The following is a 15,001-nucleotide window of genomic DNA, read 5'->3' on the forward strand; positions in this document are numbered from 1 at the left end:
ATGTGACCGGCGCATGCACGTAGGAGTAGGAGTGGTGTGCACTACGCACGACCCTCACGTTTTCTCTTTGTTTTTCTTTTTCTACCCTGGCTTTACTCCTTGTGGGACTTGGTCGCTGTGTGATGTGGTCGTGGGATGGCGCGGCCATCACGGATCATGGCGATCCCGCCGGGAGGTAGCGAGCTGGGGGTGGCTTCTGTAACAGAATAACCAGAGGAGAAGAGAATGCAGAGAAAGCTGCGATGTTTGGCAGCGCAAAAACTCTCTCTCTCTTGCAAGTTCTTCTTCCTCTCTCACTCACGCTCGATCCGGCAACGACAATTGGCATCAGAGCCCGGTGTTTGATCCTGCTCCGGTGGCCGGCGGTGTCTGATCCGCGGCGGCGCACATATGTCGGGCGACGAGTCAGACGGGAAGAGCAAGGGCGGCGCGAGATCTCCAACGCAGTCGCCTTCGTCCAAGGCGCCGGTTGCGCGCCTCACTGGTAGCGGGAGCGGCGAGTTCCGCGTGGTGGAGCGCGTCGTGCGCGAGGAGTCGGGCGCGTCGCTGATGCTCACCCGCACCAACTACCAGGAGTGGGCACTTCTGATGCAAGTCAAGTTGCAAGTTGCCCGCGTCTGGACTGCGGTGATCGGAGACGACGCCGATGAGAACAACGACCGGCGCGCGCTGCAGATTATCCTCACCGGCGTCCCGCCGGAGATGCTGCGCGTACTGGCCGCGAAGGACACGGCGAAGGTGGCATGGGAGACCATCAAGACGATGAGGATGGGCAGCGCACGCGCCCGCGAGGCCAAGGCACAAGTGCGCCGGCGCGAATTCGAGGATCTCCGGTTCAAAGACGGAGAGTCCATCGAGGATTTCGGGCTGCGGCTCGCCGCCTTCGTCGCCGATCTCGAGCTGTTCGGCGACCCCGTCACCGAGCACAAGGCCGTGCAGAAATTCCTTCGGGTGGTGCCGTGCCGCTACCGGCCGATGGCGATGGCAATCGAGTCACTCCTCGATCTGAAGGCCATGACTATTTAGGAGCTCGTCGGCCGCTTCTCTGCGTGTGAGGATCACTATGACCTTGACGACGGCGCGCAGACTGGCGAGCGCCTCCTACTCACACACGAGGAGTGGTTGGACCGTGAGAAGGTGGGCAGCGGTGGTGGTTCATCGTCTGGGGGCGGCGGTGGCAACACCGGCAAGAACAAGGCGCACGCCAAGGCCAAGTCTCTAGGCGGTGGCAAGGGCACACCGGGGAGCACAAGCGCGGGCGGCTCCGGCGGATCTGGCGGCAAGAAGAAGAAAGGGAAGTGCCATCACTGCGGCATTCCAGGGCACTGGAAGAAGGAGTGCCGAACCTGGCTCCGCGAGCAGGAGCAGAAGGGCAAACAGGAGCAGGCCAATCTTGTTGAAGCCCACGCCGAGCACGATCAAGGCCTCTACATGGCCGTGGTCACCACCGTCGATGCCTCGTAGCTCGTGGCACCCCAAGAGGTGTACCTCAACGAGGAAAAGTTCATGCCCGTGCCCTCTCCGGACGGAGTGTGGTTCTTTGACACGGGAGCCAGCAGCCACATGATGGGAGATAGGGGCGTCTTCGCGTCCCTGGATGAGAAAGTGCACGGAACGGTGAGGTTCGGTGATGGATCTCTTGTGGCCAACCGCGGACGAGGCACGGTGGTGTTTCGCTGCCAGGGTGGTGACCAGCGTGCACTTGCAGGCGTCTTCTTCATCCCGAGCCTTCGCACGAACATTGTTTCAGTTGGCCAGCTAGACGAGGAGGGCTGCATCATCAGTATACAAGACGGGCTCATGATCATCAGAGACCCAGCTCGACGCACACTGGCAAGCATCAGGTGGTCAGGCAACCGTCTGTACACCGGCGTCCTCACCATGGACGCACCTACCTGTCTGTTGGCACAAGGAGACGACTCGACATGGCGTTGGCACGCACGCATGGGCTGTCGTGGTTCTAACTCTGACAGTGATGTAGGGGGTGTGTATGGAGAGGCTAGATCTTAGCTATGGAGAAGTTGTAAACACACCAGGATGTACGAGTTCAGGCCCTTCGCGGAGGAAGTAACAGCCCTACGTCTCGGTGCCCGGAGGCGGTCGATTGGATTATAGGCGTGTGAATAACAGGGGTGCGAACCCTTGTCTCGGAGGAGGGGGGTGGCTTATATAGAGTGCGCCAGGACCCCGGCCAGCCCACGTTACCAAGGGTTCAATGTACATTAAGGCGGGGCGTTACTGGTAACGCTGGTAATAAAGTGCTATGATGACCATAAAGACTACTCAATAGCCGACCGTTTGCCTGCGGAGTGACTTTAGATCTCCTGTCAGTCGAGTGGTTGGCTTCGTGGTCGAGTGGTAGCTTCCTGGTCGAGTGTCTTGAATCCGTCGAGTGGGATACCTTCAAGTCGATTGAAAGGTGACTTCTTCCAGGGATGTCCTTGGGTAGGGCTCTTAGGACAGGTCCATGCCCCTACCCTAGGTACATAGCTTCATCATTAGCCCCCGAATGGATCGAGGTTCGAGTGGGGAAGGAGTTGGGGGTCCTTCCGACTGGTTCTTAGCGTTATACGAATGTCTTGTACTGGATCAATCGTCACGGATGACGTTGTCAACTTCTTTCGGTCACCTTGATCCATTCTTGGTCTCTCGTCGAGTGAATTTCCTTACCTGTGGAATACCGAGTGTCGGCACGAGCGGGCTCTTCAGTTTGATGAGTTGTTCTGCAACCCGCGGATTTCGCGGGATTTGAATTTCGGGAAGTGCGCGGGACGGGAGCGGCCGCAGTAATCGGATGTGATAAGGCGGATGCTCCGCGATTTCCGCGCCACCTTTTTCGCCACGTACTGCGCGCGCGTCTGCTGCGGGATTTGACGGGATAGCCTGGGCCTACCAGTGAGCCACTCGGACGCGGCCTCTTATAAGCCGCCGGCTCGGGGTTTCCAAACAGTGTGCTCTCTCCTTTCTTTCTCCCTTCGCAAGGTCCTCCGCCACCCCCGCTCTCACCCTAGCGCCACAGGCCCGTTCGAGATTTGCCGGCGACGATGGTGAAGGACAAGACGTCCGCTCTGGAGGGCGCGAAGAAGGCGGCGGCGCAGGGGAAAGGGAAGAAGTCCGCTCGGGGCGGATCTTCCTCAAGGACTGCTCTGCCCAGAGGCTGGATCCAGGGCGACTGGATGCCGACGGTGATTCGGCAGGAAGATCTTGATGATATGGTTGAGGGAGGAGTCATTCCTCATGAAGCCGCGCGTCTCCCGGGGAGAGAAGTCGAGCCCCAACCTCGTGATGGTGAGTGTGTCCTCCTCGCCACCCATATCGATCGCGGGTTTTCTCTACCTCCTCATCCTTTTTTCCGGAGCTTTCTGAACTTCTTCGGAGCGCAGCTCCACCACTTCACTCCCAATTCTATCGTGTATCTTGCTGCTTTCATTTCCTTGTGTGAGGGTTTCTTGGGTTGCCGCCCCCATTGGGGACTCTTTAAGCACATCTTCACTTGCCGTTCCCAATCGGTCAAGAAGGCCAATCGACTGACGAAAGGACGCAGGTGATCCATCTGTGCAGGGGCCTAGCGATCCAGATGAGGGGAAAAAGTTCTTTTCCATCTATCACTTTCCCAGAGTCGGTCCATGGTTGGCAGGCGACCTGGTTTTACTGTAAAGACCAGGCGACCCCAGGACAGTCGACTGGGCTTCCCCCTTTCTCTCTTGACCGAGCTCAAAAACCTGCTTCTCTGAAAGTGACGCCGGAAGAAAAGGCCCAAGTCAAAGTGCTGGTTGGTCGAGTGGTTCAGCTTGTCCGCGAGGGCGTGACTGTCATGGACTTGCTGGAGGTCTTCCTTCGGAGGCGCATCCAACCGCTCCAGGCTCGTGACCACCCGATGTGGCTGTACTCGGGTCTCGACGACACCACTCGGATCCACCCGGAGGAGGTCACTGATGAGATGTTGGAGGGGTGGCTGTCGAGCATCACAGGAAACAAAGACAACCCCCGAGGAGCCAGGAGGGTTCCTCCACTCGACAACACATACGAAGTGGACCAGTTCAGACTTTATGCTCCTGACTGAGATCTTGTTTTCCTCATTGGTCTTCTTTGAATTGGTCGATTGACTTTTGTCTTGTCTGTTGTTTTCCAGGCAACTACTGAGATGTACTCGACACCCAACAGGGCACAGGAGCCAACTGAGGAAGGGGAGGCGAGTGGAGGTGAGAGTGGAGACGAACAAGGCGAGTTGGAATCCGATGGCGAAGGAGAGGGAGACGACGACGTCGACTCCAGCGAAGAGGAGGAGGAGGAGGTTGAACCCCCCCCCGCTCGGAGAGGCGATCCAAGCTTACACACGATTCAGCGCGGGAACGTGGTAAGGCGACTGCTCCTGTTGGGCAGTCGTCGAAACGCCCTAGGACCTCTAATCCTACGCCGACCAAAAAGGCTCCCAAGCGCCCAAGCGCGACGCCGTCCAAGCCGCCCAAGGCTCTGCCCAAGATGAAGATGACTGTCCCCACCATTTCTGGGTAATGATAAAACTTGTTTTCCTTTGTCGACCGTGGACAGATCCTTGGTCGATTCAATTAGCCAACTGACTGACTTTTGAGATTTGCAGTGCTGCTACTTCTGAGCTCTCCGCCAAGGACGATGATCAAGAGATGGAGGATGCTGTAACCTCCAACCCTGGTACGATTACTGATGTTCTGCCTTGAGTCGACTGGACATTTATTGCAACTCTGGTCAATTGAATTTTTTCTTGTAGCTCCTCCTCATGTTATCAACCTCCCGGATGACGACGACGACGTGCCGCTGAGAGTGAGAAGGAACAAGAGGGCGTTGGCTGGCAAGACCCCCCAATCTGCTCTGGCGTCTGGGGCACGCTGAGTGCACCCACTGGGTGTAGTCCCCGAGACTACGGTGGACTGCTGGCAGTCGACTGTAGTCTTTATATTGTGTTGCAGTAGTTGTACTTCTTCACTCGGTCTGGTCAGGCCATGTCGAGTGAAACTGTATCCGGTCGATTGCGGGCAGTCGGATTTTTTTTTGCAAAACCAGTGGGGGGCACGCTGAGTGCACCCACTGGGTGTAGTCCCTGAGGCTACTGTTGAATGTTTTTGATACAACTGTAGTCTTAGAAGCGCCATCATTGTCTCTTGGTTACTCGGAAGCAACTTATCTTGGACCTCTGTCGACTGATTTTTGCAGAAATCCTGTGGACTTGTGGCTCCCTATACTGAGTTGGAGAACAAACAGATCCAACTCGACCTTGACTTGAAGCTTGCTCGACAGAACCTGCAGAAGGCGCAAGAAGAAGCAAAAGGTATGGCTGGTGAGGTTTCTCATTCTTGACAAGTGACTTTTCTTTCTTGCCCGTTCTTGATGTTGAGCTCGCTCGACGTTCTGTAGATAAACTGGAGGAAGCTCTGAAGAAGAAGGATCGAGATCTTGCCGAAGCGCAGACGGAGTCCTCGAGCGAAACGAAGCTTGCAGAAGAGAAACTGGCTTCGGTCGGAACTCTTGAGCAGGAGAACTCCAGACTGAAAGCTGCTCTCGAGATAGCTAATCAAGAGGTCAGCCGACTGAAGAACGACAAGATGGTTCTGCACGACAAGGCGGGTGAGCTGGCGGGGAAGGTGAACGATATGGAGGCTTATCTTGGTGGACTCGCCAAGAAGCTGCTCGTCATGCTCGAAGGTAGTTACTCCGACCCGACTATCTTCCAGTTACCAAGCCCGTGTAGGGTCACTGTCTTATTCTTGAATCGTGTTCACAGAATTCTGCCAGAGCTTCAAAGAGGAAACCAGTCGAGTGGAGCCAGGCTTGGATCCCGCCAATTCTCTCGTGAAGGACGAGGCTACTATGAACGTGCTCGGACTGGAGTCTCGTGTTACCAGCGTTGTTGACTATCTTGCCCGGCTGAAGGTTGCGATGTCGTGGATCGACACGTCACTCTGGCCTGGGACGACGCTTCAGAACGACCTCGAGTCCCTGATGGCTCGACTTAATGAAGTCCCAGGTCGAGTGGCGGAATGGAAGAAATCTTCTGCTAGATGTGGTGCTGATGTCGCTCTGTCTCTGGTCCGCGTCCATTGCAAGGAGGCGCGAGAAGAAAAGCTGGCCGCCATTCAAGTTGCCAATACCAGGAAGCACAGCTTTCAAGACTTCATGGAGACTTTCATCGCTGCTGCTACTCGTATTGCAGACGGGATCGATTTGGACGAGTTCGTTGCCCCTTCCAGCCCTCCGCTTGAGGAATGAAAAACTTTTATGCTTCACTTTTAATTTGCCTCGGAATGCCGAGTGGATTTGTAACTGTTAAACTCTGCCGAGCCGAGGGCTCGAGTACTTTGATCTGAGGTCTGGGACCTTTAGGCTTTATCTGATCTTGATTTCTCGTTGAATATCTTCATGGTTTGATCCGTCAAGTGGAACTTGATCTTCACTCGGAATAACCTTGTATTCGTGGCGTAACTCCGAAGGAGAAGGTAGCAGTCGACTTGCGCCTCGTCGTCCTTGCGGATTGGGTTGTGTCCTGTACTTAGGCGAGCGCTGGGCTGCAGCTAAGCCTCCGAGTGGGAGGTTTGCTCTCACTCGGTGGGATTTTTGAACGCTTAGGCGTTCACTGGGCTGCAGCAAAGCCCCCCGAGTGGGAGGTTTGCTCTCACTCGGTAGGATTTTTAAACACTTAGGCGAGCACTGGGCTGCAGCTAAGCCCCCGAGTGGGAGGTTTGCTCGCCACTCGATAGGATTTTTAAACACTTAGGCGAGCACTATGAAGGAAATATGCCCTAGAGGCAATAATAAAGTTATTATTTATTTCCTTATAATCATGATAAATGTTTATTATTCATGCTAGAATTGTATTAACCGGAAACATAATACATGTGTGAATACATAGACAAACAAAGTGTCACTAGTATGCCTCTACTTGACTAGCTCGTTAATCAAAGATGGTTATGTTTCCTGACCATGAACAATGAGTTGTTATTTGATTAACGAGGTCACATCATTAGTTGAATGATCTGATTGACATGACCCATTCCATTAGCTTAGCACCCGATCGTTTAGTATGTTGCTATTGCTTTCTTCATGACTTATACATGTTCCTATGACTATGAGATTATGCAACTCCCGTTTACCGGAGGAACACTTTGGATGCTACCAAACGTCACAACGTAACTGGGTGATTATAAAGGAGCATTACAGGTGTCTCCAAAGGTAGATGTTGGGTTGGCGTATTTCGAGATTAGGATTTGTCACTCCGATTGTCGGAGAGGTATCTCTGGGCCCTCTCGGTAATACACATCACATAAGCCTTGCAAGCATTACAACTAATATGTTAGTTGCGAGATGATGTATTACGGAACGAGTAAAGAGACTTGCCGGTAACGAGATTGAACTAGGTATTGGATACCGACGATCGAATCTCGGGCAAGTAACATACCGATGACAAAGGGAACAACGTATGTTGTTATGCGGTCTGACCGATAAAGATCTTCGTAGAATATGTAGGAGCCAATATGGGCATCCAGGTCCCGCTATTGGTTATTGACCAGAGACGTGTCTCGGTCATGTCTACATTGTTCTCGAACCCGTAGGGTCCGCACGCTTAAGGTTACGATGACAGTTACATTATGAGTTTATGCATTTTGATGTACCGAAGGTTGTTCGGAGTCCCGTATGTGATCACGGACATGACGAGGAGTCTCGAAATGGTCGAGACATAAAGATTGATATATTGGAAGCCTATGTTTGGACATCGGAAGTGTTCCGGGTGAAATCGGGATTTTACCGGAGTACCGGGAGGGTTACCGGAACCCCCCCCCCCCCCCCCGGGAGCTATATGGGCCATAGTGGGCCTTAGTGGAAAAGAGAAGGGGCTGCCCTAGATGGGCTGCGCGCCTCCCCCTTCCCCTAGTCCTATTAGGACTAGGAGAGGTGGCCGGCCCCCTCCTCCTCTTTTCCCCCTCCGCGAATCCTATTCCAACTAGGATTGGTGGGGGAATCCTACTCCCAGAGGGAGTAGGACTCTCCTGGCGCACCAAGCTTGGCCGGCCAGCCTCCCCCCCTCTACTCCTTTATATACGGAGGCAGGGGGCACCTCTAGACACACAAATTGATCCACGTGATCTATTCCTTAGCCGTGTGCGGTGCCCCCTGCCACCATATTCCTCGATAATACTGTAGCGGAGTTTAGGCGAAGCCCTGCTGCTGTAGTACATCAAGATCGTCACCACGCCGTCGTGCTGACGGAACTCTTCCCCGACACTTTGCTGGATCGGAGTCCGGGGATCGTCATCGAGCTGAACGTGTGCTCGAACTCGGAGGTGCCGTAGTTTCGGTGCTTGATCGGTTGGATCGTGAAGACGTACGACTACTTCCTCTACGTCGTGTCATCGCTTCCGCAGTCAGTCTGCGTTGGGTACGTAGACAACACTCTCCCCCTCGTTGCTATGCATCACATGATCTTGCGTGTGCGTAGGAAATTTTTTGAAATTACTACGAAACCCAACAGTGGCATCCGAGCCTAGGTTATTTATGTTGATGTTATATGCACGAGTAGAACACAAGTGAGTTGTGGACGATATAAGTCATACTGCCTACCAGCATGTCATACTTTGGTTCGGCGGTATTGTTGGACGAGACGACCCGGACCAACCTTATGCGTACGCTTACGCGAGACCGGTTCCCTCGACGTGCTTTGCACAGAGATGGCTTGCGGGCGACTGTCTCTCCAACTTTAGTTGAACCAAGTATGGCTACGCCCGGTCCTTGCGAAGGTTAAAACGGAGTCTATTTGACAAACTATCGTTGTGGTTTTGATGCGTAGGTGAGATTGGTTCTTACATAAGCCCGTAGCAGCCACGTAAAACTTGCAACAACAAAGTAGAGGACGTCTAACTTGTTTTTGCAGGGCATGTTGTGATGTGATATGGTCAAGGCATGATGCTGAATTTTATTGTATGAGATGATCATGTTTTGTAACCGAGTTATCGGCAACTGGCAGGAGCCATATGGTTGTCGCTTTATTGTATGCAATGCAATCGCGATGTAATGCTTTACTTTATTACTAAACGGTAGTGATAGTCGTGGAAGCATAAGATTGGCGAGACGACAACGATGCTACGATGGAGATCAAGGTGTCGCGCCGGTGACGATGGTGATCATGACGGTGCTTCAGAGATGGAGATCACAAGCACAAGATGATGATGGCCATATCATATCACTTATATTGATTGCATGTGATGTTTATCTTTTTATGCATCTTATCTTGCTTTGTTTGACGGTAGCATTATAAGATGATCTCTCACTGAATTATCAAGAAGTGTTCTCCCTGAGTATGCACCATTGCCAAAGTTCGTCGTGCCCAGACACCACGTGATGATCGGGTGTGATAAGCTCTACGTCCATCTACAACGGGTGCAAGCCAGTTTTGCACACGCAGAATACTCAGGTTAAACTTGACGAGCCTAGCATATGCAGATATGGCCTCGGAACACGGAGACCGAAAGGTCGAGCGTGAATCATATAGTAGATATGATCAACATAAACGATGTTCACCATTGAAAGCTACTCCATCTCACGTGATGATCGGTTATGGTTTAGTTGATTTGGATCACGTAATCACTTAGAAGATTAGAGGGATGTCTATCTAAGTGGGAGTTCTTAAGTAATATGATTAATTGAACTTAAATTTATCATGAACTTAGTACCTGATAGTATCTTGCTTGTTTATGTTGATTGTAGATAGATGGCTCGTGATGTTGTTCCGTTGAATTTTAATGCGTTCCTTGAGAAAGCAAAGTTGAAAGATGATGGTAGCAATTACACGGACTGGGTCCGTAACTTGAGGATTATCCTCATTGCTGCACAGAAGAATTACGTCCTGGAAGCACCGCTGGGTGCCAGGCCTGCTGCTGGAGCAACACCAGATGTTATGAACGTCTGGCAGAGCAAAGCTGATGACTACTCGATAGTTCAGTGTGCCATGCTTTACGGCTTAGAATCGAGACTTCAACGACGTTTTGAACGTCATGGAGCATATGAGATGTTCCAGGAGTTGAAGTTAATATTTCAAGCAAATGCCCGAATCAAGAGATATGAAGTCTCCAATAAGTTCTATAGCTGCAAGATGGAGGAGAACAGTTCTGTTAGTGAGCATATACTCAAAATGTCTGGGTATAATAATCACTTGATTCAATTGGGAGTTAATCTTCCGGATGATTGCGTCATTGACAGAATTCTCCAATCACTGCCACCAAGCTACAAGAGCTTCGTGATGAACTATAATATGCAAGGGATGAACAAGACTATTCCCGAGCTCTTCGCAATGCTGAAAGCTGCAGAGGTAGAAATCAAAAAGGAGCATCAAGTGTTGATGGTTAACAAAACCACTAGTTTCAAGAAAAAGGGCAAAGGGAAGAAGAAGGGGAACTTCAAGAAGAACGGCAAACAAGTTGCTGCTCCGGAGAAGAAACCCAAGTCTGGACCTAAGCCTGAAACTGAGTGCTTCTACTGCAAGCAGACTGGTCACTGGAAGCGGAACTGCCCCAAGTATTTGGCGGATAAGAAGGATGGCAAGGTGAACAAAGGTATATGTGATATACATGTTATTGATGTGTACCTTACTAGAGCTCGCAGTAGCACCTGGGTATTTGATACTGGTTCTGTTGCTAATATTTGCAACTCGAAACAGGGACTACAAAATAAGCGGGCACGGACAAAGGACGAGGCGACGATGCGCGTGGGAAACGGTTCCAAAGTCGATGTGATCACGGTCGGCACGCTACCTCTACATCTACCTTCGGGATTAATATTAGACCTAAATAATTGTTATTTGGTGCCAGCGTTGAGCATGAACATTATATTTGGATCTTTTTTAATGCGAGACGGTTATTCATTTAAATCAAAGAATAATGGTTGTTCTATTTATATGAGTAATATCTTTTATGGTCATGCACCCTTGAAGAGTGGTCTATTCTTATTGAATCTCGATAGTAGTAATACACATATTCATAATGTTGAAGCCAAAAGATGCAGAGTTGATAATGAAAGTGCAACTTATTTGTGGCACTGTCGTTTAGGTCATATCGGTATAAAGCGCATGAAGAAACTCCATACTGATGGACTTTTGGAACCACTTGATTATGAATCACTTGGTACTTGCGAACCGTGCCTCATGGGCAAGATGACTAAAACACCGTTCTCCGGTACTATGGAGAGAGCAACAGATTTGTTGGAAATCATACATACCGATGTATGTGGTCCGATGAATATTGAGGCTCGTGGCGGATATCGTTATTTTCTCACCTTCACAGATGATTTAAGCAGATATGGGTATATCTACTTAAGGAAACATAAGTCTGAAACATTTGAAAAGTTCAAAGAATTTCAGAGTGAAGTTGAAAATCATCGTAACAAGAAAATAAAGTTTCTACGATCTGATCGTGGAGGAGAATATTTGAGTTACGAGTTTGGTGTACATTTGAAAAACTGTGGAATAGTTTCGCAACTCACGCCACCCGAAACACCACAGCGTAATGGTGTGTCCGAACGTCGTAATCGTACTTTACTAGATATGGTGCGATCTATGATGTCTCTTACTGATTTACCGCTATCATTTTGGGGTTATGCTTTAGAGACGGCCGCATTCACGTTAAATAGGGCACCATCAAAATCCGTTGAGACGACACCTTATGAACTGTGGTTTGGCAAGAAACCAAAGTTGTCGTTTCTTAAAGTTTGGGGCTGCGATGCTTATGTGAAAAAGCTTCAACCTGATAAGCTCGAACCCAAATCGGAGAAATGTGTCTTCATAGGATACCCAAAGGAAACTATTGGGTACACCTTCTATCACAGATCCGAAGGCAAGACATTCGTTGCCAAGAATGGATCCTTTCTAGAGAAGGAGTTTCTCTCGAAAGAAGTGAGTGGGAGGAAAGTAGAACTTGACGAGGTAACTGTACCTGATCCCTTACTGGAAAGTAGTTCATCACAGAAAACTGTTTCAGTGACACCTACACAAGTTAGTGAGGAAACCAATGATAATGATCATGAAACTTCAGATCAAGATACTACTGAACCTCGTAGATCAACCAGAATAAGATCCGCACCAGAGTGGTACGGTAATCCTGTTCTGGAAGTCATGATACTAGATCATGATGAACCTACGAACTATGAAGAAGCAATGGTGAGCCCAGATTCCGCAAAATGGCTTGAAGCCATGAAATCTGAGATGGGATCCATGTATGAGAACAAAGTATGGACTTTGGTTGACTTGCCCGATGATCGGCAAGCAATTGAGAATAAATGGATCTTCAAGAAGAAGACTGACGCTGATGGTAATGTTACTGTCTACAAAGCTCAACTTGTCGCAAAAGGTTTTCGGCAAGTTCAAGGGATTGACTACGATGAGACCTTCTCACCCGTAGCGATGCTTAAGTCCGTCCGAATCATGTTAGCGATTGCCGCATTTTATGATTATGAAATTTGGCAGATGGATGTCAAAACTGCATTCCTGAATGGATTTCTGGAAGAAGAGTTGTATATGATGCAACCGGAAGGTTTTGTCGATCCAAAGGGAGCTAACAAAGTGTGCAAGCTCCAGCGATCCATTTATGGACTGGTGCAAGCCTCTCGGAGTTGGAATAAACGTTTTGATAGTGTGATCAAAGCATTTGGTTTTATACAGACTTTCGGAGAAGCCTATATTTACAAGAAAGTGAGTGGGAGCTCTGTAGCATTTCTGATATTATATGTGGATGACATATTGCTAATTGGAAATGATATAGAATTTCTGGATAGCATAAAGGGATACTTGAATAAAAGTTTTTCAATGAAAGACCTCGGTGAAGCTTCTTACATATTAGGCATTAAGATCTATAGAGATAGATCAAGACGCTTAATTGGACTTTCACAAAGCACATACCTTGACAAGATTTTGAAGAAATTCAAAATGGATCAAGCAAAGAAAGGATTCTTGCCTGTGTTACAAGGTGTGAAATTGAGTAAGACTCAATGCCCGACCACTGCAGAAGGTAGAGAGAATATGAAAGATGTTCCCTATGCATCAGCCATAGGATCTATCATGTATGCAATGTTGTGTACCAGACCTGATGTGTGCCTTGCTATAAGTTTAGCAGGGAGGTACCAAAGTAATCCAGGAGTGGATCACTGGACAGCGGTCAAGAACATCCTGAAATACCTGAAAAGGACTAAGGATATGTTTCTCGTATATGGAGGTGACAAAGAGCTCACCGTAAAAGGTTACGTTGATGCAAGCTTTGACACTGATCCGGACGATTCTAAATCGCAAACCGGATACGTGTTTACATTAAACGGTGGAGCTGTCAGTTGGTGCAGTTCTAAACAAAGCGCCGTAGCGGGATCTACATGTGAAGCGGAGTACATAGCTGCTTCGGAAGCAGTGAACGAAGGAGTCTGGATGAAGGAGTTCATATCCGATCTAGGTGTCATACCTAATGCATCGGGTCCAATGAAAATCTTTTGTGACAATACTGGTGCAATTGCCTTGGCAAAGGAATCCAGATTTCATAAAAGGACCAAACACATCAAGAGACGCTTCAACTCCATCCGGGATCTAGTCCAGGTGGGAGACATAGAGATTTGCAAGATACATACGGATCTGAATGTTGCAGACCCGTTGACTAAGCCTCTTCCACGAGCAAAACATGATCAGCACCAAAGCTCCATGGGTGTTAGATTCATTACAGTGTAATCTAGATTATTGACTCTAGTGCAAGTGGGAGACTAAAGGAAATATGCCCTAGAGGCAATAATAAAGTTATTATTTATTTCCTTATAATCATGATAAATGTTTATTATTCATGCTAGAATTGTATTAACCGGAAACATAATACATGTGTGAATACATAGACAAACAAAGTGTCACTAGTATGCCTCTACTTGACTAGCTCGTTAATCAAAGATGGTTATGTTTCCTGACCATGAACAATGAGTTGTTATTTGATTAACGAGGTCACATCATTAGTTGAATGATCTGATTGACATGACCCATTCCTTTAGCTTAGCACCCGATCGTTTAGTATGTTGCTATTGCTTTCTTCATGACTTATACATGTTCCTATGACTATGAGATTATGCAACTCCCGTTTACCGGAGGAACACTTTGGATGCTACCAAACGTCACAACGTAACTGGGTGATTATAAAGGAGCATTACAGGTGTCTCCAAAGGTAGATGTTGGGTTGGCGTATTTCGAGATTAGGATTTTTCACTCCGATTGTCGGAGAGGTATCTCTGGGCCCTCTCGGTAATACACATCACATAAGCCTTGCAAGCATTACAACTAATATGTTAGTTGTGAGATGATGTATTACGGAACGAGTAAAGAGACTTGCCGGTAACGAGATTGAACTAGGTATTGGATACCGACGATCGAATCTCGGGCAAGTAACATACCGATGACAAAGGGAACAACGTATGTTGTTATGCGGTCTGACCGATAAAGATCTTCGTAGAATATGTAGGAGCCAATATGGGCATCCAGGTCCCGCTATTGGTTATTGACCGGAGACGTGTCTCGGTCATGTCTACATTGTTCTCGAACCCGTAGGGTCTGCACGCTTAAGGTTACGATGACAGTTGCATTATGAGTTTATGCATTTTGATGTACCGAAGGTTGTTCGGAGTCCCGGATGTGATCACGGACATGACGAGGAGTCTCGAAATGGTCGAGACGTAAAGATTGATATATTGGAAGCCTATGTTTGGACATCGGAAGTGTTCCGGGTGAAATCGGGATTTTACCGGAGTACCGGGAGGGTTACCGGAACCCCCCCCCCCCCGGGAGCTATATGGGCCATAGTGGGCCTTAGTGGAAAAGAGAAGGGGCTGCCCTAGATGGGCTGCGCGCCTCCCCCTTCCCCTAGTCCTATTAGGAGTAGGAGAGGTGGCCGGCCCCCTCCTCCTCTTTTCCCCCTCCGCGAATCCTATTCCAACTAGGATTGGGGGGGGGGGGGAATCCTACTCCCAG

At 49.2% G+C, this 15,001-nt stretch overlaps 1 protein-coding gene across 1 annotated transcript; it reads left to right on the forward strand.

The window, feature by feature from the left end:
- Positions 1 to 390: 390 nt before the first annotated feature.
- On the forward strand, positions 391 to 1,464 carry LOC147957244 (uncharacterized). The gene is made up of 2 exons (XM_087531620.1): positions 391 to 984; positions 1,027 to 1,464. Exons 1-2 carry the CDS (start codon positions 391 to 393, stop codon positions 1,462 to 1,464), a joined length of 1,032 nt encoding a protein of 343 aa, XP_087387746.1.
- Positions 1,465 to 15,001: the final 13,537 nt, after the last annotated feature.

Source organism: Triticum urartu, chromosome 7A, assembly GCF_056163025.1.
Source record: "Triticum urartu cultivar PI428250 chromosome 7A, HENAU_Tu73, whole genome shotgun sequence".
NCBI lineage: Eukaryota > Viridiplantae > Streptophyta > Magnoliopsida > Poales > Poaceae > Triticum > Triticum urartu.

Excerpts from the sequence above, each read along its gene's own strand:
- LOC147957244 (XM_087531620.1), top strand. The coding sequence starts at position 391 with ATGTCGGGCGACGAGTCAGACGGGAAGAGCAAGGGCGGCGCGAGATCT. Across the intron at positions 985-1,026 it reads GCTACCGGCCGATGGCGATG|GAGCTCGTCGGCCGCTTCTC; the intron begins GCAATCGAGTCA and ends ATGACTATTTAG.